This window comes from Bos indicus, chromosome 7 (assembly GCF_029378745.1).
Source record: "Bos indicus isolate NIAB-ARS_2022 breed Sahiwal x Tharparkar chromosome 7, NIAB-ARS_B.indTharparkar_mat_pri_1.0, whole genome shotgun sequence".
In the NCBI taxonomy this organism is placed as follows: domain Eukaryota; kingdom Metazoa; phylum Chordata; class Mammalia; order Artiodactyla; family Bovidae; genus Bos; species Bos indicus.
The window spans coordinates 2,234,028-2,254,513 of NC_091766.1; the positions used below are offsets into that span (position 1 = coordinate 2,234,028).

The window sequence follows — 20,486 nt, forward strand, 5'->3', positions numbered from 1 at the left end:
CGTGGCACAGACCATGAACACCTTATTGCCAAATTCAGACTTAAATTGAAGAAAGTAGGGAAAACCACTACTTTTTAGGGAGACCTGAATAGGGAGATCATTCAGGTATGATCTAAATCAAATCCCTTATGGTTATACGGTAGAAGTGACAAATAGATTTAAGGGATTAGATGTGATAGACAGAGTGCCTGAAGAACTATGGACAGAGGTTTGTAACACTGTACAGAAGGCTGTGATCAAAACCATCCCCAAGAAAAAGAAATGCAAAAAGGCCAAATGGTTGTCTGAGGAGGCCTTACAAATAGCAGAGAAGAAAAGCAAAAGGCAAGGAGAAAAGGAAAGCTATATCCATCTGAATGCAGAGTTCCAAAGAAAAGCAAGGAGAAATAAGAAAGCTTTCCTCAGTGATCAATGCAAAGAAATAGAGGAAAACAATAGAATGGGAAAGACTAGAGATCTCTTCAAGAAAACAGAGACCAAGGGAACATATCATGCAAAGATGAGCACAACAAAAGACAGAAATGGATGAACCTAACAGAAGCAGAAGATATTAAGAGGTGGGAAGAATACACAGAAGAACTGTACAAAAAAGACCGTCATGACCCAGATAACCACAATGGTGTGATCACTCACCTAGAGACAGACATCCTGGAGTACAAGGACAAGGGGGCCTTAGGAAGCATCATTATGAACAAAGCTAGTGGAGGTGATGGAATCCCAGTTGAGCTATTTCAAATCCTAAAAGATGATGCTGTGAAAGTGCTGCACTCAGTATGACAGAAAATTTGGAAAATGCAGCAATGGCCACAGGACTGGAAAAGGGCAGTTTTCATTCCAATCCCAAAGAAAGGCAATGCCAAAGAATGTTCAAACTACTGCACAATCACACTCATCTCACATGCTAGCAAAGTAATGCTCAAAATTCTCCAAGACAGGCTTCAACAGTTCTCAGGCTTCAACCGAGAACTTCCAGATGTTCAAGTTGGATTTAGAAAAGGCAGAGGAACCAGAGACCAAATTGCCAATGTCTGATGGATCATAGAAAAAGCAAAAGAGTTCTGGATAAACATCTACTCCTACGTTATTGACTATGCCAAAGCCTTTGATTGTTTGGATCACAACAAACTGTGGAAAATTCTTAAATAGATGGGAATACCAGACCACCTTACCTGTCTCCTGAGAAACCTGTAGGCAAGTCAAGAAGCAACAGTTAGAACCGGACATGGAACAATGGACTGGTTCCAAATTGGGAAAGGAGTACGTCAAGGCTGTATATTGTCACCCTGCTTATTTAACTTATATGCAGAGTACATCATGCGAAATGCCAGGCTGGATGAAGCACAAGCCGGAATCACAAATGCCGGGAGAAATATCAATAACCTCAGATACACAGATGACACCATCCTTATGGCAGAAAGTGAAGAGGAACTAAACAGCCTCGTGATGAAAGTGAGAGAGGACAATGAAAAACTGGCTTAAAACTCCACATTCAAAAAACTAAGATCATGGCATCCGGTCCCATCACTTCATGGCAAATAGATGGGGAATCAATGGAAACAGTGACAGACTTTATTTTCTTGGGCTCCGAAATCACTGCAGATGGTGACTGTAGCCATGAAATTAAGATGCTTGCTCCTTGGAAGAAAAGCTATGACAAACCTAGATAGCATATTAAAAAGCAGAGAAATTCCTTTGCCGACAAAGGTTTGTCTAGTCAAAGCTATGGTTTTTCCAGTAGTGATGTATGAATGTGAGAGTTGGACTATAATGAAAGCTGAGTGCTGAAGAATTGATGCTTTTGAACTGTGGTGTTGGAGACTATTGAGAGTCCCTTGGATGGCAAGAAGATCAAAGCACAACAGTCCTGAATATCAGTCCTGAATATCCATTGGAAGGACTGATGCTAAAGCTGAAGCTCCAATACTTTGGCCACCTGATGGAAAGAGCTAACTCACTGAAAAAGACCCTGATGCTGGGAAAGATAGAAGGCAGGAGGAGAAGGGGATGACAGAGGATGAGACGGTTGGATGGCATCACCATCTTCATGGTCATGAGTTTGAGGAAGCTCTGGGAATTGGTGATGGACAGGGAGGCCTGGTGTGCTGCAGTCCATGATGTTGTAAAGAGTCAGACACGACTGAGCAACTGAACTGAACTGATTCGAATATATGGATGTACCACCATCTGTTTAACCAGTCTATTTCTGAACTCACTTTCTGTCCCATTAATCTACATATCTATTCCTTCACTTATTACTGTAGCTTAAAGTTGAGTATTTTGAGTCCTTTAACTTTATTCTGCTTTTTCAAAATTGTTTTGGCTACCCTACTTCCTTTGCTTTTCCACCTAAATTTTAGAATCAGCTTTTCTAGCTACAGAAAAAATATCCTAATGAAATTTTTACTGGAATTGTGTTAAATCTGTAGAATTGATGAGAATCGCCATACTAGCTATATTGTCTTCTCACTTGTAAACTATGTCTCCTTAATTCATCTTTTTTATGTCATTCATTAACATTTTGTAATTTGCAGTACGGTGCTTCTCTGATGGCTCAGAGGGTAAAGAATCTGCCTGCAACGCAGGAGACCTGGGTTTGATCCCTGGGTCAGGAAGATGCCCTGGAGAAGGGAATGGCTAGGAGCCTGGTGGGCTTTTTTTGCAGTATAGAGATCCTACACATTTGCATATTTGTAGCTATGTATTTCTTTACTTTCCACTTCCTTTTTACTTTCCAGAGTACAGCAAATGGTGTATATTGCTTAAATTTATTTTCTAATTGTTCTTTTGTTGTTGTTTAGTCATGTGTGACTCTTTTGTGACCCAATGGACTCTCACTTGCAAGGCTCCTCTGTCCACAGGATTTCCCATTTAACACTACTGGAGTGGGTAGCCATTTCCTTCTCCAGGGGATCTTCTCGACCCAGGGATCAAATCTGTCTTCTGTATCGTCAAGCAGATTCTTTACCAGTGAGCCACCAGGGAATCCTTATTGTTCACTGCTAGTACACAAATGCAGAAACTTTTGCATGTTAATCTAATATCTTCTGACCTTGTTAAACTCAGTTCTAAGAGCTTTTTTTTTGTTGATTCCTTGGGTTTTTCTAAGAGGACAATCATGTCATCTTTAAACAGAGGCCATTTAATTTCTTCCTTTATAAACTGTATTTTCTTTTTTTTAGGCTGATTGCATTAGCAAGGATTGGTTAGGAGTGTTCAGAGTGGACATCATGACTTGTCCCCAACCTTAACATCATTCAGCTGATCACCATTAAGCAGGATGTTAGTTGTGGGATTTTGGTAGATGCCCTTTATTAGGCTAATTTCTCTTTTATTTCTGATTTTCTTAGTTTTTATCACAAATACTGTCAAAATTTTCTCTGCATCAATTGATACGACATGTCTTTTTCCCCTTTCTAGTTCAGTTTGGATCTGTGTCAGTCTGTCTTCCGTTATGGACTCTTTTCGCTGTCATCTCTATGCTGATGCTAAGTATGTCCAGTGGTTTTTGTTTTGGTATATTTTATGACTGTATTTTTTAGTTTTAAAATTTCCATTTGGTTCCTTCTAATGTATTACCTATTTTCCTGCTGAGAACTTTTAAGTTTCCATTCAAGAATGGTCACATTTTTTTTGAAACACTGTTATAATGCTTTTATAATTCCAAAATTTGTGTCATCTTGGGGCAGTGCCTGTTGTCTTTTTTCCTTATGAACTGTTGAGACTTTCCTGATTTTTACACTTTGTGCAATTCTACATTATGAGATTCTGGATTGAGATTAGGGATGAGTCTGGGGTTATATACACAACCTTATGAAATTACTTTCCTGAGTTTCCTTTTCTGTCACCAGCCTGACAATTTCCAGCTTCCAGGGCCCACTCCTCTTCTGGTCTTTTGATTAAAATACAAAGGCTTTAGGTTCTCCTCTCTGCTACACACATAATGGATATACCTACCTCCAGGTCCAAGCAGCAAAAAGTGAGAGATGAAAAGCAATGAGGATTCTTCCAACAGTTCTCTGACCAGAAATAAATGTTGTCCTCTCTGAGAGGTTTAGGTGTCTGCTCAACCACCAGTGTCCTCACCACAGACACGCCTGAGAGTAACAGACTGGTCTTATTTCAAAATCTTGTTTCCTTCCCAAATCTGGCTGCTACCATCATTACTTTTCAGGACCCTAAGGCTGCTATTCCATGCATTCTTTAGGATTTTTAGTCATATTTAGTAGGAGATATAAGGTGTTGTGTGCTTATTCTATAAGAGGAACCAGAACAAATGATGGTTAAGTTATCTCCAATGATCACATCCATAGAGGATAAACTCTCAAACCAGAAATTTGAGTATAAAGGAAGAATACTGACTGGAAGTTTCATATGCATCACTTTTCCAATCAAATTTTTGCTTCAATTTTTTATTAAAAATTTTTACAGAAGTTTACAGAATGACCAGTGAACATACTATATCTCCCACAAAGATTCAACAACAGCTGACTAATTTTTTACATATTTATTTTAAAATATGCTACAAACATCATGACTCTTTAAATTTGAAAACTTTGGCATGCATCTCCTAAGAAGAAGGGTACTGTCCTTCACACTTCAACAACATCATCAACATCATACCTCTAGGAAAATTAAACATACCACATTACCTAAAACCCATTCTATCCTCGTATTTCCCCACATCCCCCTTAATGTCTTACAGTTGTTTTGATTTTCTGAATCAGATGCCAAATAAGAATCACACCTTGCATTTGGTTATATCTCAAGTTTCTTAATCTAGATGACTCCACTCCTGTTTTATTATATTGGTTTCTTGAAAAGTCCAGACAAGCTATCTTGTACAATAACTCAAACTCTAGACTTGTCCAATTCTTCACTATGTAATTCACTATGTAATTCTATTTTTTGTATTTCTGGTAAACAGGAAGAAAAGTCTAGATAAGAGATTTAATTAGAGTTTCATTTTTTCCCCAAGAATACATCACAGGATGATCATGTTTACTTTATACTGCATCTCATCAGGAGTCACATGTCAGCTTGTTCCACTGGTAGAGACACTCAGTTTAACAGCCAGATTTCTCCATTATAAAGGCATATCTTTCCTCTGTAATTGGTATCTGTGATCTTGACACCGTGTAAATAATGTTTAATTTTTTTTTCATGTAATAGGGTTTTTCCATCCATTGAATGTGCCTAATTACATTAAGGGTTGTAAAATGGTGATTTTTCTAAATCTATCACACCATGTACAATGAAGAGAGGACATTCTCCAAATAAGTATATAAAGAGCTTTTCTATTTTCCTCTATTTCTTCATTATAGGATCATTTTATTTAGCATGTTATATCCAATTACTGTGATTATTCTTTTTGATGTTCAAATTGTCCTAAATTTGACTAGTGGGAGCTCCTTTAAATTGGCCCTCACATCCTTCTGACATTATCCCTTTAGTCTTTGAGTTCTTTTTTTGTTTCACAAAAAAAGTATTCGAGGCATATCTTATATTTTCCCTGTTCCAAACATATCTTACATTTTCCCTGTTCCAAACATACGGAATCAGCCATTTCTCCAAGGAGCCCTACTTCCTTTTAGTGAGGAATAGCATTTAGAGACCAAAATCTGCATAATGTGTGGATACTGCTATTGGGTAATCAAATGGGTTTTTATCTAGAATATCTTGCAAATGGCTCTGTATGATGTGAAAAACTGAGGTTTAAAAGCTTCATTTTCCTTATGTGCTAAGTTGCTTCCGTCATGTCCAACTCTTTGCGACCCTATGGACTGGAACCCACCAGGCTCCTTTGTCCATCAGATTCTCCAGGCAAGAACACTGGAGTGGGTTGCCATACCCTTCTCCAGGGAATCTTCCCAACCCAGGGATCGAACCCAGGGAACATCTCTTATGTCTCCTGCACTGGCAGGCAGGTTCTTTACCACCAGTGCCACCTGGGAAGCCCCATTTTCCTTATAAATATACTTGAATATGTAAGAAACACCCCCCACCTCACTTCACTTTCTTTGACCATGACACCCAGCTTGAAGGATCGTAGTTCCCTGACCAGGGAAGGAACCTGGGCCCCAGCAGTGAAAGCACCACATTCTAAAAAACTTGACCAGCAGAGAATCCCCAAGAAAATACTTTTTAATGAGCTAAGACAAGTCAAATGCTGAATGCTTGAGTTTAAAGTTTAGATGTCTCAGGGGGTTCTAGCTAATTTTCATATTAATAGAACAGTTCTATTGAATGATATCCACTGTGAAAGTAAATATAACTGAAGGAAGTAGGCCCAGGGGAAAATGACATTTTTCTGCAAAACATGGAATGTTTTTGGATAACCAACTTATACCAATAACTAGAATGTTTAATAATAAGATACTCATATATCACTTTACATAAAAGAAGTCCTAAAAGATGTGTAACAAAAATAAACAAAAAGGCAATTTTATATGTGAACCCCTCAAATGTAGTTTCACTATCTGGACTATAGCTAGCTTTTAGGATTTAAGTACAGTTACTACAAAAGAAGGTATAACTAGGGACTCATAAGAAAAAAGGAAAACATGACTAAGTCAATTATTAAGGTTAAAATTGAGGGAACTTACCAAACATAAAAATAAAACTGATTAAATTACTGCAATTGTGCCTAACCAGTTTACAAAACAAACAGCTTTGGGACTTGGACTCTTGGGGCCTGAAGTTGTAAATTAACCTATAATTATTACAGAAAACCAGAGCTGAAGATCTAGCTTCTAGTCTTAATTGTACTCAAAAAGCTCAATTTCTTCATTAATTAAAATGAAAAGCTATAACTAACTAAATTAAAATCTCCCCTGGTTTTAATAAGCTACCAGGTATATAATCAGAGTCTGGAAATATATCCCTTTTGCAACACACAAGACAGTATTTGCATGACAGTCTCTCCACTTGCTTCAGTTTACACCGACTTCTCTAAGACTCTGTTCACTAATGTAGAATCATATCAAATTAAGAAATAATGTAAGGAAAGAGAAGGAAGAGACACCATTGGGGAAAATTTTAATTTTCAAAACTAAATTCTAAAGTAATAAAACCACATTTTTTAATCATCAAAGAATTTTGAAAAAATATAGACCAAAACTCTTTCTGTGTGCACATATACACATGAATACATACACAAATTTATCTCTATCATGGGTGTCTCAGGCTACAGTAAAGAATCTGCTTGCAAAGCAAGAGACCCAGCCTGGACCAGGAAGATCCTCTGGTGAAGGGAATGGCTACCCACTCCAGTATTCTTGCCTGGAGAATTCCATGGACAGAAGAGCCTGGTGAGCTACAGTCCACAGGGTTGCAAAGAGTCAGATATGACTGAGCAACTAACACACATATACATACATGTATATTTATAAATATAAATTGCTGGTGAGGCAGTTCATGAAAAGTGAGCTTAATTATGTCCATGTGAAAATCTAAACTTAAAGAATTTCTTCTTATCTTTAGCTTCTCTTTATGAAAGACAGCATGTCCTATATCTATCTGCCATTTTAGAAAATATGGCCCCACACTTACTCACATTATTAATAACTCAGTGACTGCCTTTAAAAGAAAATTCATATTGAAGCTTACTGTTAGAAAGGCAACAAAGTCTAATGAAAGAAATAAAACTTATATTCCATTGTTTTCATTTTTTTTAAGTTAGGTCTTTTACAATTTTCTGTGAATTTAAAATTTTTGTTTTTAGAAACCTTAAATTTACTGGTTCTTATAAAATTTGACAAGGCAGTGCTCTTAATATTCGTTGGTCAATTTTACCATTACTTAGTGATAACTTGCATATTTTCTCTAAGAGAAGTAAAAAAAAGACTTGATCTATTAGAAGTCTGTGCCCTATTTATTATTCTCCTGATTATTCTCCAATGAGAACCCTTAAATTATTTCAGAGATGAATTAAACCTTATAGGCTTATCTCCTCTAAGAAATCTCTGACCCCATATTCTTTCCATTTGTAGAGTTTTTCTTTATTGTGAACTTTTTTGTGTCTACAAAGGTTTGATCTGTAACTGTAGGCTTTCCCACATTCCATACATTTATAGAGTTTCTCTCCAGTATGGATTCTCTCATGTTCAGTTAGGAATGAATACTGGCTGAAAGCTTTTCCACACTGATTACACTGATATGGTTTCTCTCCAGTATGGATTCTCTGATGCCTATAAAGGTTAGATTTGCAACCAAAGGCTTTCCCACATTCTCCACACGTGTAAAGTTTTTCTCCAGTATGAATTTTCCGATGGTCATTAAAGGATGAATACTGGTTGAAGGCTTTCCCACATTCATTACACTGATATGGTTTTTGTCCAGTATGAATCCGCTGATGTTCAATAAAGGTTGAGATGCGAGTGAAATTTCTCCCACATTCCAAGCATTTACACAGTTGTTCTCCAGTGTGAAGCCTCTGATGTTCAGCCAGGGATGTAAACTGGCTGTAACTTTTCCCACATTCACTACATTTATAGGGTTTCTCACCTGTATGGATTTGTTGGTGTCTATGAAGCTTTGCTTTACAATTGAAGGCCTTCTCACATTCTCCACATTTATAGAGTTTTTCTCCAGTGTGAATTCTCTGATGTACAGTGAGGGTTGAACACTGGCTAAAAGCTTTACCACAGTCCTTACACTGATAGGGTTTCTCTCCAGTATGCACTCTCAAATGTTTGATAAGGGTTGAACTGCTACTAAATGCTTTCTCACATTGATTACATTTGTAAGGTTTCTCTCCAGTATGAATTCTCTGATGGGCAAGAAGTGATGATCTGTGGCTGAAGGTTTTCCCACACTCACTACATTTGTAAGGTTTCTCACCAGTATGAATTCTCTGGCGTTCAATAAGATGAAGACTCTGACTGAAGCTTTTTTCACATTCATTGTAAATATGAGGTTTTTCTCCTGGGTAAATCTGGAAACATCTCATTAGATCAAAATTCTGTTTAAAATCTCTCCCAAAAGTATAATATATACTGGGTACTCTTTCTGTAGGAACATTTTGTTGTCTAATAAGAACTGTATTTATAAATAAACCTTTCCCTAATTCAAGACTTGTCTGGTCTCCAGTTCTACTGATGGTTTGCTTCTGTGAGGCCACCATTTGCCTGAGGGTTTTTTTCTGTTGCTCTTGTGTCCTGCCCTCAAATTCCAAAGCTTCTCCACACTTGATGTCCAACTTAATGGAGTTTTTCATTATTATTCCTTGAGATGTTTCTCCTGAAGAAATGTCCTGTTTGCAAGGCAATGCTTCTATTTCAGGCCATATCTTGAAACCTGGAATAAATCAGAATAGTGGCTCCTCTGCTAGAAGAGAGTTTGATACCATATAATTTCAAATATGGACTTGAATCTAGAGAAAAACAGGATAGAATGGAAGGAGAAGTAAACAGGAGTAGTGTGGGAGAATATAGTAGACAAATTAACAGTGACAACGAAGATATTGCCATCTGAGAGAAGTAAAGGCAGGGATCTTTTGAGACTAACAAAAGTCTACAAGAGATGTGACGTTCTGAAGTATGCCCAAGCCCCAAGCTCAGATCTGATTCTAAAGTGAAAAGATTTAGCTTGAGCTGATTCTAAGAAACTCTGAGTTAAAACCTGGCTTACTTTTATCAATCCATGATTGAAAATAGATTAAAGTTATATCACTAATTAGGTGACTGTGTGTGCTTAAATAAACTATACAAATTAAATAAAATATAGATTATCTATGTTAATAAAGTTTATCTGGTTTTAGTAATAAAAATATTTAATGAAATTAAATAAGAATATGAAATATAGGCTATAAATCTGCATAAGAATATAGATCTTTCTTAATGGTATCCATCGGAAACCTAGCAGTTCAGATTTTCAAGGATCAACCAGGTACCTTCTCTCTTTTTATTCTTTCTTACAATATGATCTTCCCTGTCTATCTAGAAATGTACCCTACTACTCTAATCTTATTTATTTACAAAAACTCAATTACTTAAGCCTAAATAATCCACCTCTTTCTGCAAATTTCAAAACATATTTTCCAAACATTCAATCACTTAACTTACATATATAAAGTTTGTGGAAATAATTCAAAGTTATTTGTTCAAGGAGAGCAGTAGCTATGTCTTATGATGATTTGTTAATTCTTTATTGTGTACAAGATAAGTACACAATTAGAATGTCTTAGATAAAAAATAAAGAATGAATGAGCAGGGTGGCCAAGTTGGAAAAATTATTATGAAGGGCAGGTAACCTTGAAAATGAAAAGAGACCTGTCCTCTCTTACTGGATTCCTGAGACTCAGTCATTTATTGAACAAATACTGAATAATTAGCAATGATAATAGGAAAAAAATAAATGGCCAAACAGTAATAGTTCATTTCTCCATGATCTGAGAAGACTCAACTGCATATTCAGATTTGAGGTTCAGAAAATGAGGATACCAATATCAATAATATTGGTAAAGAATGGAAGATACACAATAGAGGTGGGTTGGATTTCAACAGAAAAGGAAAGGAGGACCCTGTGAGTCAAAAAGAAGGCCTGTTAAAGTCATTTGTGGAGAAAGTAAACCTATGTGGGGGGGCTTATTGACTAAAGAAGGGAATTTGAGTTGGAATTAGTTAAAATTTTGGTTAAGCACAGTAAGGCCAAATATACAGTTACTAAATAACTAGAAGAATTTACTAACAGAAGGTGTTATAAATTCTTAGACAGATAAAAACAAGGCAAAAATGTTTATATTTGGTAAAATGGGCAGCTTGGATCAGAGGAAGGACAGAATGGAATCTGAAAAATAATGTAGCTGCAGTGGTCTGGCTGAATTGAGTAACTTGAGCCTCATCAGCACTGAGTTAATCAGAGAGGTAATTAATTCAATTAAAACAGAATTAAAAAAAATTTTTTTAAATATTACTAAATCTAATATATCAGATGCTTGAGGAACAGAATTCAAAGATCTGGCCTCTCCCTTAAATATGCACAATCTTATTATGAAAATAATTAACAAACATAATTACAATTCATTTGATAGATACAATAATCAATGCACTCCAACTATGTAGAAAGTGCTGTATGAACATGAATGATGGAAAAATTAATGCTGCCTGGGAAGTAGGAGGGCTTCCCGGGTGGTGCAGTGGTAACAACTCTGCCTGTCGATGTAGGAGACGCAAGGGACACGGGTTCAGTCCCTGGGTTGTGAAGATGCCCTGGAGTATGAAATGGCAACCCACTCTAGTATTCTTGCCTGGAAAATTCCATGGACAGGGGAGCCTTGCAGGCCAGTCCATAGTGTCTCAAAGAGTCGGACATGACTGAGCAAGCAAACAACTGAGGCAAGTAGGAAAGATAAGAAAAATCTACAGATAAGAGTGGCATATTAGGTGGACAAATGGATCTTGAAAGATAAATAGTTTCCCAGTGGACAAGGTAGAAAAGGTGATTCAAGCTGAAGGAATAACACACAAATGATAGTGAGTATGCAGATGTAGCCAGAACACTGAGCTGAAGAGGAAGTGGCCACTGAGGAGACCATAAAGGAATATGAAGACAGGCTAAGATGTAGGTTTAATGTCATATTAAGGAATCTTTCTTTACTCCATGGATAATGGAGAAACAATGAAGTCTCTTAAGGTACAGGATAAATACATGAGTTTCAAAAAGATCACTGTGCTCATGGCATGGAAAATGAGTGAGAAAAAAGAGGCTCAGAGAAGGTAGGTAACTTTCCTATAGCTCATGTAAGCAGTGGTAAGGGTAAGACAAAATTCGGAATGTCTGAATTCAAACCATGATCCTTAATGCCTGGTGGTGGTGGTGCTGTGTGATCAGTCACATTCGACTCCTTGTGACTCCATGCACCACAGCCCACCAGGAACAACATGCTTGCTGACCCCTGGACTGGAAAGGCTACAGGGGTAATGTTAACAACAGCTGATTGAATATATGATACTGGGACATGACAATCTAGTCACCAAGAAAATAAGAAATCAGAGACAAAGGAATGTTAATAATACTTTGAAATATGTGGATGGTAAAAACGAAATGAAAAAATCATTTAAAAAAATTCAAAATATGGCAGAAGGTGTAAAGTGTTAAAAAAAAAATCTGTCAGACATGAACATGTGTAAATGCAGATGGAAAATTAACATGAAGAGCAAGAGGTGATAGAAGGAAGTGAGTGAGGCTGCAAAACAAAAGGTGGTGGGGAGGGAAAGAATGCAGGGAGTGGTATGAGAAGGAAAATGTCAAGGCAAGGACCTTCTTGATGAAAGAAAACCATTACAGCCAAGGAGCCTTGTCAGGTGGTCCTGAGCATTTCAACAGGGCTCAGAATTTCTAGGAGAGTTTTCAAACACTCCTCACAACCTGCTTATGTATAAAGACACTTGTGCCCAATCCCCCAGTCACTTACTCACCAAGGCAGGTATCTTGAGGGACTTCTCTTTCCACCATACAGGGATCTTCTCCTTGTTGCAACTGGCAGATCAATTTTGGCATTGAAAATGGAATCCCTGCTCATCAGGAAGGAAATGGAGTTTGAACAAATAGCATGAAAAGCAAGCCCCAAACTCAAACCAGAACCTACAGGAAAGATAATACAAGTCTAGATAGAGAGGCAAAGTAGGCAGCAAAAGCACTCTTGAGAGGACTGAGGCCTTCACAGGGATGGAGCAGGAGGTGGGTCTTGGTTCAGAAACAATACGGGGCCCTGTCTATGAATGCCATGACGATGGGAGTCCTCTGCATTTTTCAGAATCTAAACGGGGGTCCAATCATTGGAGTAGGAAGGAACTATTAAGGACGTGGGGTGGGAGGAAGGCAGAGGACAAAGAGCAGCATGAAGGGCATCAAAACAAACAGGTACACTTTTAATTCTACAGAGATTTGTCCTTTCCCAGGGCAGAGGACAGAAACCTGCAGACTCTGAACCTCCAAGGGAGCTCTAAAGTCCTCCCACAGCAGACTCTCCATGACAGGCAAGCCTCCTTACCCAGCGAGACCAGGGTGCTGTAGTTCTCCAGCATCACCTCCCGGTACAAGGTTCTCTGGGCAGCATCCAGGTGCAACCACTCGTCCCGGCTGAAGAGCACGGCGATATCCCTAAATGTCACTGACTCCTGTAACGGCAAACCCATTCCTGTTTACCCAGGAACATCTCCCCTGGAAGACTTGGTAAGAAGGTGACACTGGGATGTGCAGCAACTATTCTGAAAATGTCTCAGGATTCTAAATATTTCAAAGCAACTGTTTATGTTACTTTTGGAACCACCCATCAACTAACAAACAATATTTATCGAGTACCCACTTGGAGCAAAGACACATGGCATGTTTGTGAGGGCATAGAAAAACAGGGCAAATTTCCTGCTGAGAAGGAATTTATATTGCACCCTGGGATCTGTCAGAGTCATTTATCTCCTCCTTCCAATTCAAAATCCAAATTAACTGAAAAGAAAAAATCAGAGTACGTTTAGAGCAATGCTGGAAAAGTAGGAGAAATATAACTAGTAGAGCAGAAATAAAAAGGAATTTCTGAGACATAAAGCAAAGAATAAAAAAATAATACTGATTAATGTCTATTAATGGGCTTCCCTGGTGTCTCAGATGGTAAAGAATCAGCCTGCAGTGCAGGAGACCAGGGTTGGATCACTGGTCAGAAATCCCCGGGAGAAGACAATAGCTACCCCCTGCAGTATTCTTGCCTGGAGAATTCCATGGACAGAGGAGCCTGGTGGGCTATAGTCCATGGGGTCACAAAGATGTTAGAGACTATGATAGAAACTTTTTATACAGTAGCCAATTTAAGTTTCATAGATATTCTATTAGGAAGACACTATAAATAATTTTGCAGATCAAGAAACAGTCCAGAAAAGTTACAAAATCTTTCCTAGCTAATACTGTTCAAGTGGTGGAGCTCCTAAGTGAATTCAGGTAGACAGATCTCTAAGCTATATTGTCAGATGGGTTCCGTGGACTAGAAAAAATTAGAAGAACTCAAGTACTACATAGGTGCAAAAAGGAAATGCTGAGAAGCTAAGACTTTCCAAGAGAATCTCAGTCAAACACAAAATGTAAGAAGGCAGATACCAATTTTTTTATGAAAGGGCTGAAGGGAATGACAAACGGTACAAAGCTTAGTGGATATTATTAGAATCTATCAAAAGGTAAAAGGCACATCACTATGACTTTGCATTTCTACTTCTAGGATTCTACCACAAGGAATAATCACACAACTGGGTAAGGATATCTGCTCACGGATGTTCACTAAAGCATTACTTGTAAGTTAATGGTTATGGTAGGCTGAATGATAAACCTGTAAACATTGTACATATAACAAATGGGACTTTGAGGATCCGTTGAAGGATTTTGAGCGGGAGAGAGATTATTCTGGATTATTATACAGGGTTATCTCGTGTAATCTTAACAGTCCTTGTAAGAAGAACACAAAAGGAGTTAGAAGAGAAGGCTATGTAATGATGGAAGCAGAGACTGAAATGATATATTTTAAAGATGCTTGAAAAGGCCACAGACCAAGGAAAATAGGGGGCCACTAGAAGATGAAAACAAGACCAGGAAACAAATTCCCCACCCCTCGCCCTACAGCCAAGGCAGAATCAGCCCTGCTGAGAACTTGACCTTAAGTCAGTGAAACTGATTTCACACTTCTAACCTCCACAACTATAGGAGAATACATTTATGTTGTTTTAGCCACTGAATTTGTTATAATTTGTTATAGCAACAATGGAAACTAATACAATGGTGAAATTTTCAAGACAACCTACATTATCTATCAATAAAAGAATAGATAAGCAATTTATACTGCATTTAGCCCATGATATGTTATAAAGCCATTAAACAGAATGAGGTAGATTTGTATGCCTGACATTGGAATTTGACTGTGATATATTATCGATTCATATGAAAAAGCAAACTCCCGGTCAATATGTGTTGAAAAATTCTTTATCTCTATATGCATAGGTGCATACAAAAATATCTGGAAGAAAACAAGCTGTCCCAGATTATTATTTGATATTTTAGAGAGGGACAGAATGGCACTCTACCACTTATATCCTTCATTAGGCTTACATTTTTTACAGGGTGTATGTTTGTTTTGACTTTTTTTAAGATTCCACTTAATTTACATATTCATTTTTTAGCTTTGCATTTCTGGTGGCTGCTGAGAATCATAATATACATTCTTAGTTTTTCACAGCATATTTAGAGCTAATATATGATTTCACATAGAAGGGAAAACGCTTGCAAACATATGGTTCTTCTTCATGCTGTAGTTGTTACAAAGTTATTACAAAGACATTCCCAGATCATAAAGTTGACAGGACTCATCAGCTCACTCTGAGACTGCTCATGGAAGGCAAACAGTACAATTTTGTTGTTGTTATTTAGTCATTGACTCTTTTCCCACCACATGGCTCCTCTGTCCTCCTGTCAGGCTCCTCTGTCCATGGAATTTCCCAGGCAAGAATACAGAAGAGGGTTGCCATTTCCTTCTTCAGGGAATATTCCTGATCCAGGGATCAAACCTGCATCTCCTGCATTGGCAGGTGGATTCTTTACCACTGAGCCACCTGGAAGCCCGAAGGGTACACTGCAGCAAAATAAAAACTGTGTAGGAAAGTATTGGAAGCCAGAGATGCTTCATGAGTCTCCTTATTTGCATGCACAGACTATGCTGTGTCATTGGATCTATTAATAGACAAGAATTCTTGGTTTGGGGGAGCTTAAAGGAGAAATGCTCAGCAGGGGCTTTTTATGCATCAAGCATGGCTTGACATACCATATAAGCCAGTTGCAAATCAAGTGAAGATGACCCTGAGAGTGGTCAGTAGCATTTAAAGAGTACATCCAGGGCTTCCCTGGTTGCTCAGTGGTAAAGAATCTGCCTGCCAATGCAGGAGACACAGGTTCAGTCCCTGAGCCAGGAAGTTCCTACATGCCTGAGAGCAGCTAAGCTTCTGCAAAACTATTGACCCTGTGCTGTGGAACCTGGGAGCTGCAATTACTGAGTCCACATGCCATAACTACTGAAGCCCTCATGCCCTAGAGCCTGGGCTGTGCAGCAAGAGAAGCCATCACAGTAAGAAGTCCATGCACTGCAACTAGAGAGCAGCCCCAACACTCCGCAGCTAGAGAAAAGTCCATGCAGCAACAAAGACCCAACACAGTCAAAGAAAGAAAGAAAATTATAAAAAATAAAATAAGAGCACATCCATTGCCCTTATCTTGGCCAGGAACCAAAAAAACAGCCATTCAGGCATCCCTGGAGACAAAACTTTTCCAGTCCAGACCTTAATGAATTCTAAATTCACAGTTGTTATATACATTACATCCACTTACATGATAAACTCCATAACACAAGACTGTATTTTTTGCTTTAAACAAGCACATGCATACCAAGCCTGGTAGGCTCCAGTCCATGGGGTTGCAAAGAGTCGGACACGACTGAGCGACTTTACTTTCACTTTTCACTTTCATGCATTGGAGAAGGAAATGGCAACCCACTCCAGTGTTCTTGCCTGGAGAATCCCAGGGACAGAGGAGCCTAGTGGGCTGCCATCTATGGCGTCGCACAGAGTCGGACACAAACTGAAGCGACTTAGCAGCAGCAGCAGCAGCAGCAGCATGCATACCAAAGAAACTGAGAGGAAAAATTAGTTATATATTTCTATAATATATATATTTATCCAGACAGTCACTTTTAATACACTTAATTTCCTTCTTAAGATTACATCTGGCATTGTTCCCTTTTAACTTGAAGAACTTCCTTTAGCACGTCTTATACTGCAGAACTGCTGATGATGCATCAGCTTTGTTTTCTTTTATCTGAAAATGCCTTTATTTTACCTTTATTCTGGAAGAATATTTTCATTGTTTACAGAATTCGGGGTTGACAGTGTTTTTCTTCCGGCATATAAAAGGTCATTATTGTTTTCTGGCCACTGTTGTCTCAAATGAAGAGCCAATGGACATTCAGATATTGATTCTATGTATATAACATGTTTTTTCCCCCTGTCTGCTTTAAAATCTCTGGGTTTTGGTGACTTGTCTATGACTTCTCTTCCTGATACTATTGGCACCATCTACAAACGGATGTTCAGTGCTTAAAAGGTGGCTAGTTTGAATTGTGAAGTGCTATTTATATAATACACATCAGAATATTTACTAAAAATATTTATATATATATACACACATACATATATATATACACATATATGTATATATATATGATACTTCAATAATTTAATACTCATAACATGTGGAAATGTGAGATGTATGGATGTGAGAGCTGGACCATAAAGAAGGCTGAGAGCCAAAGAGTTGATGCTTTTAAACTGTGGTGCTAGAGAAGACTCCTGAGAATCCCTTGAACAGCAAGGAGATCCAACCAGTCAATCCTAAAGGAAATCAACCATGAATATTCATTGGAAGGACTGATGCTGAAGCTGAAGCTCCAATACTTTGGCCACCTGATTTGAAGAGCCAACTCACTGGAAAAGACCCTGATGCTGGGAAAGACTGAAGGCAGAAGAAGGGGACTGCAGAGGATGAGATGGTTGGATGCAATCACTGACTCAATGGACAAGAGTTTGAGCAAACTCCAGGAGGTAGCAAAGGACAGGGAAGGCTGGTGTGCTGCAGTCCGTGGGATTGCAAAGAGTCAGACACAACTGAGCAACAACAACACATGTTGAAATAATATTTTGGGTATACTGGGTCAAGTAAAATATTTATTAAAATTAATCTGCTTCTGTTTATTTTTTACTGTGACTACTAGGAAGTTTACTTTTTAAATTGAAGTATAGTTGATTTCCAGTGTTGTGCCAATCTTTGATGTACAGGAAAGTGACTGAGTTATACACACATAGACATCCTTTTTTAATATTCTTTTCCACTATGGTTTATTATAGGAGGTGGACTATAGTTCCCTGTGCTATACAGTAGGACTTGTTGTTTATCCATCCTATATATAACAGTTTACATCTGCTAATTCCAAACTCCCGGTCCTTCCCTCCCACATCCCCCTCCCCTTTGGCAACCACAAGTCTGTTCTCTGTGAGTCCATTTCTGTTTTGTATATAGGTTCATTTGTGCTCTGTTTTAGGTTTCACATCAAAGTGATATCATATGACATTTGTCTTTCTCTTTTTGACTTACTTTACTATGTTAATCTCTAGTCACATCCACGATGCTGCAAATGGCATTACCACCTTCTTTTTATGGCTGAGTAACATTCCACTGTACGTGCATATACACACACAGACACACACCACATCTTCTTTAACCACTCATCTGTCAGTGGACGTTTAGGTTATTTCCCGTCTTGGCTATTGTGAATAGGGCTGCCATGAACATAGGGGTGCATGTATCTTCTTAAATTATAATTTTATCTGGGTATATGCCCAGGAGTGGGACTACTGGATCATACAGTAATTCTATTTTTAGTTTTCTGAGGAACCTCTACACTGTTTTCCACAGCGGCTGCATCAACTTACACCAACACTGTAGGAGGGTTCCCTTTTCTCCACACCCTCTCCATCATCTGTAGACCTTTTTTGCCACTTTAGTTTTTAATTGAAGGATGATTGCCTTACAGAATTTTGTTGTTTTCTGTCAAACATCAACAAGAATCATCCATATTCCCTCCGTCCCAAACCTCCCTCCCATCTTCCTCCCCATCCCACCCATCTAGATTGTCACAGGGCCTGTTTGAGTTCCCTGAGTCATACAGCAAATTCCCGCTTGCTATCTATTTTACACATGGTATTGTGAGTTTCTATGTTACTCTCTCCATACATCTCACCCTCTCCCCCCACCTTCCCCAGTGTCCATAGATCTGTTCTCCATGTCTGTTTCTCCACTGTTGCCCTGCAAGTAAATTCATTAGTACCATCTTTCTAGATTCCATATATATGTGTCAGTATACAATATTTACATTTCTCTTTCTGACTTACTTCACTCTGTATAATAGGCTCCAGGTTCGTCCACCTCATTAAAACTGACTCAAATGTGTTCCTTTATTATGGCTGAATAATATTCCATTGTGTATATGTACCACAGCTTCTTTATCCATTCATCTGTCAATGGACATCTAGGTTGCTTCCATGTCTAGCTATTGTAAACAGTGCTGCAATGAACACTGGGGTCCATGGGTCTTTTTCAATTTTGTTTTCCTCAGGGTAGTGCCGGGGTCCAGCCCTGGCTGATCCAGGGAGTTCCAAGCGGGGACGGCGTCGGCGAGGATCAGGATACAATAGCTTCAATTAGATATTAATTAGAGATGTAAAGAGTAATAGAATGAGGATAGCTCAGCAGGAAAATTCAGTGGAGAAAAGAGGCTGAGTAGCTTGGTTTACGCAGGAGACCAATAAAACTTCAAGACAAGAAGTTTGCACCATTTATGTAGGCCGCAGGCGTCCTTCCATTCTCCCGAAGGAGAGGAGACACTGAGGTCTCCCCGGTCAGATCTTAGAAGCCCAGGCATAATTAGTAAGCATGGCGGGTTCCGCGCTCCAGATGGAGACTCAGCCAGAGTTTGAGAGAGAGAGCGACATGGGGAGACCAGTATTTCGAGCAACTGATCCCAATTCCTTATTTTCCATGGTCTACTTTTATACACTGAGATGTTATGCAAAAGTCACGTGGGGTCAGCAGTCCTGACTTTTATCAAAGTCAGGTGCTTCATACAAATGTATACAGAGGTCTTAGGGGTGTTACATCATCTTCTGGCCAGGGGGCCTGCTGACAATTTATGACCCTCTCCTTGTGACAGCGGTCAGTCAACCAGGACACTTATTTCTCCAGGGGTGATTATTCTTAAAACAGACCCCACCTTCCGAAGGTACCAGATAAAGTTACATTCCTATAGGGTGAGGGTGTAGTGGGTTTTAATTAAGGATAGAATTTACTTAGCCTAAGGTCTAACGTGATTAATATCAAAGATTAATACTTATTTCTTCTATATATTCATTAATGTGTGTAAGGGCAGGGGATGTGGAGACTTAGCAACAAACATTGGCTCAACAAATGAAAAACCCTTCACCAATACAATTTCTAATCAGCCCACTATACTTATACTAATAGTTTTCTAACTTTTCTAAGGAACCTGTTTTCAGAAGGTTTAAAGCATCTCATGCCTCTCACGGTTGGGAGGCTGTGAGCAATCACATGTGGCCGGACAAGCCTGTCAGGCAAGCTAGAGAACCCTCAGAGGAGTCTGTAGGTTAAAACACTCTGTCATGCCCAGGAGTTTTTACTAACTGGAGCTCTAAGTTAACTCCTTCTCCGAAAGAGGTGGTGGGGGACAGCCCCCCGTAAAGTCAGAGGCGTAGGTGAGAGCACAAAGTAGTAAAGTAGGCAGGCTCTGGTTATGGGGGTAGATGCTCGAGGATTTCCAGGGGGACTCCTGAGGCTCGATCCCGCCTTTGCGTATGTCGAGCCTCCTTCCTCATGACCTTTGCCACAGGCGGAGT

At 38.8% G+C, this 20,486-nt stretch overlaps 1 protein-coding gene across 4 annotated transcripts in view; it reads right to left on the bottom strand.

Moving 5' to 3' along the window:
• Positions 1 to 4,489: 4,489 nt before the first annotated feature.
• ZNF354C (zinc finger protein 354C) overlaps positions 4,490 to 20,486 on the bottom strand; it is a 75,671-nt gene continuing 59,674 nt past the window's right edge. For all 4 annotated transcript variants that reach the window (XM_070792388.1, XM_070792389.1, XM_070792390.1 and 1 more), the window contains 3 exons: positions 12,992 to 13,118; positions 12,417 to 12,512; positions 4,490 to 9,294 (listed from right to left, as the gene is read on the bottom strand). In XM_070792388.1, coding sequence (XP_070648489.1) covers positions 7,934 to 9,294; positions 12,417 to 12,512; positions 12,992 to 13,118 — 1,584 coding nt within the window. In that variant the 3' untranslated portion in view covers positions 4,490 to 7,933. The remainder of the gene's footprint in view (positions 9,295 to 12,416; positions 12,513 to 12,991; positions 13,119 to 20,486) is intronic.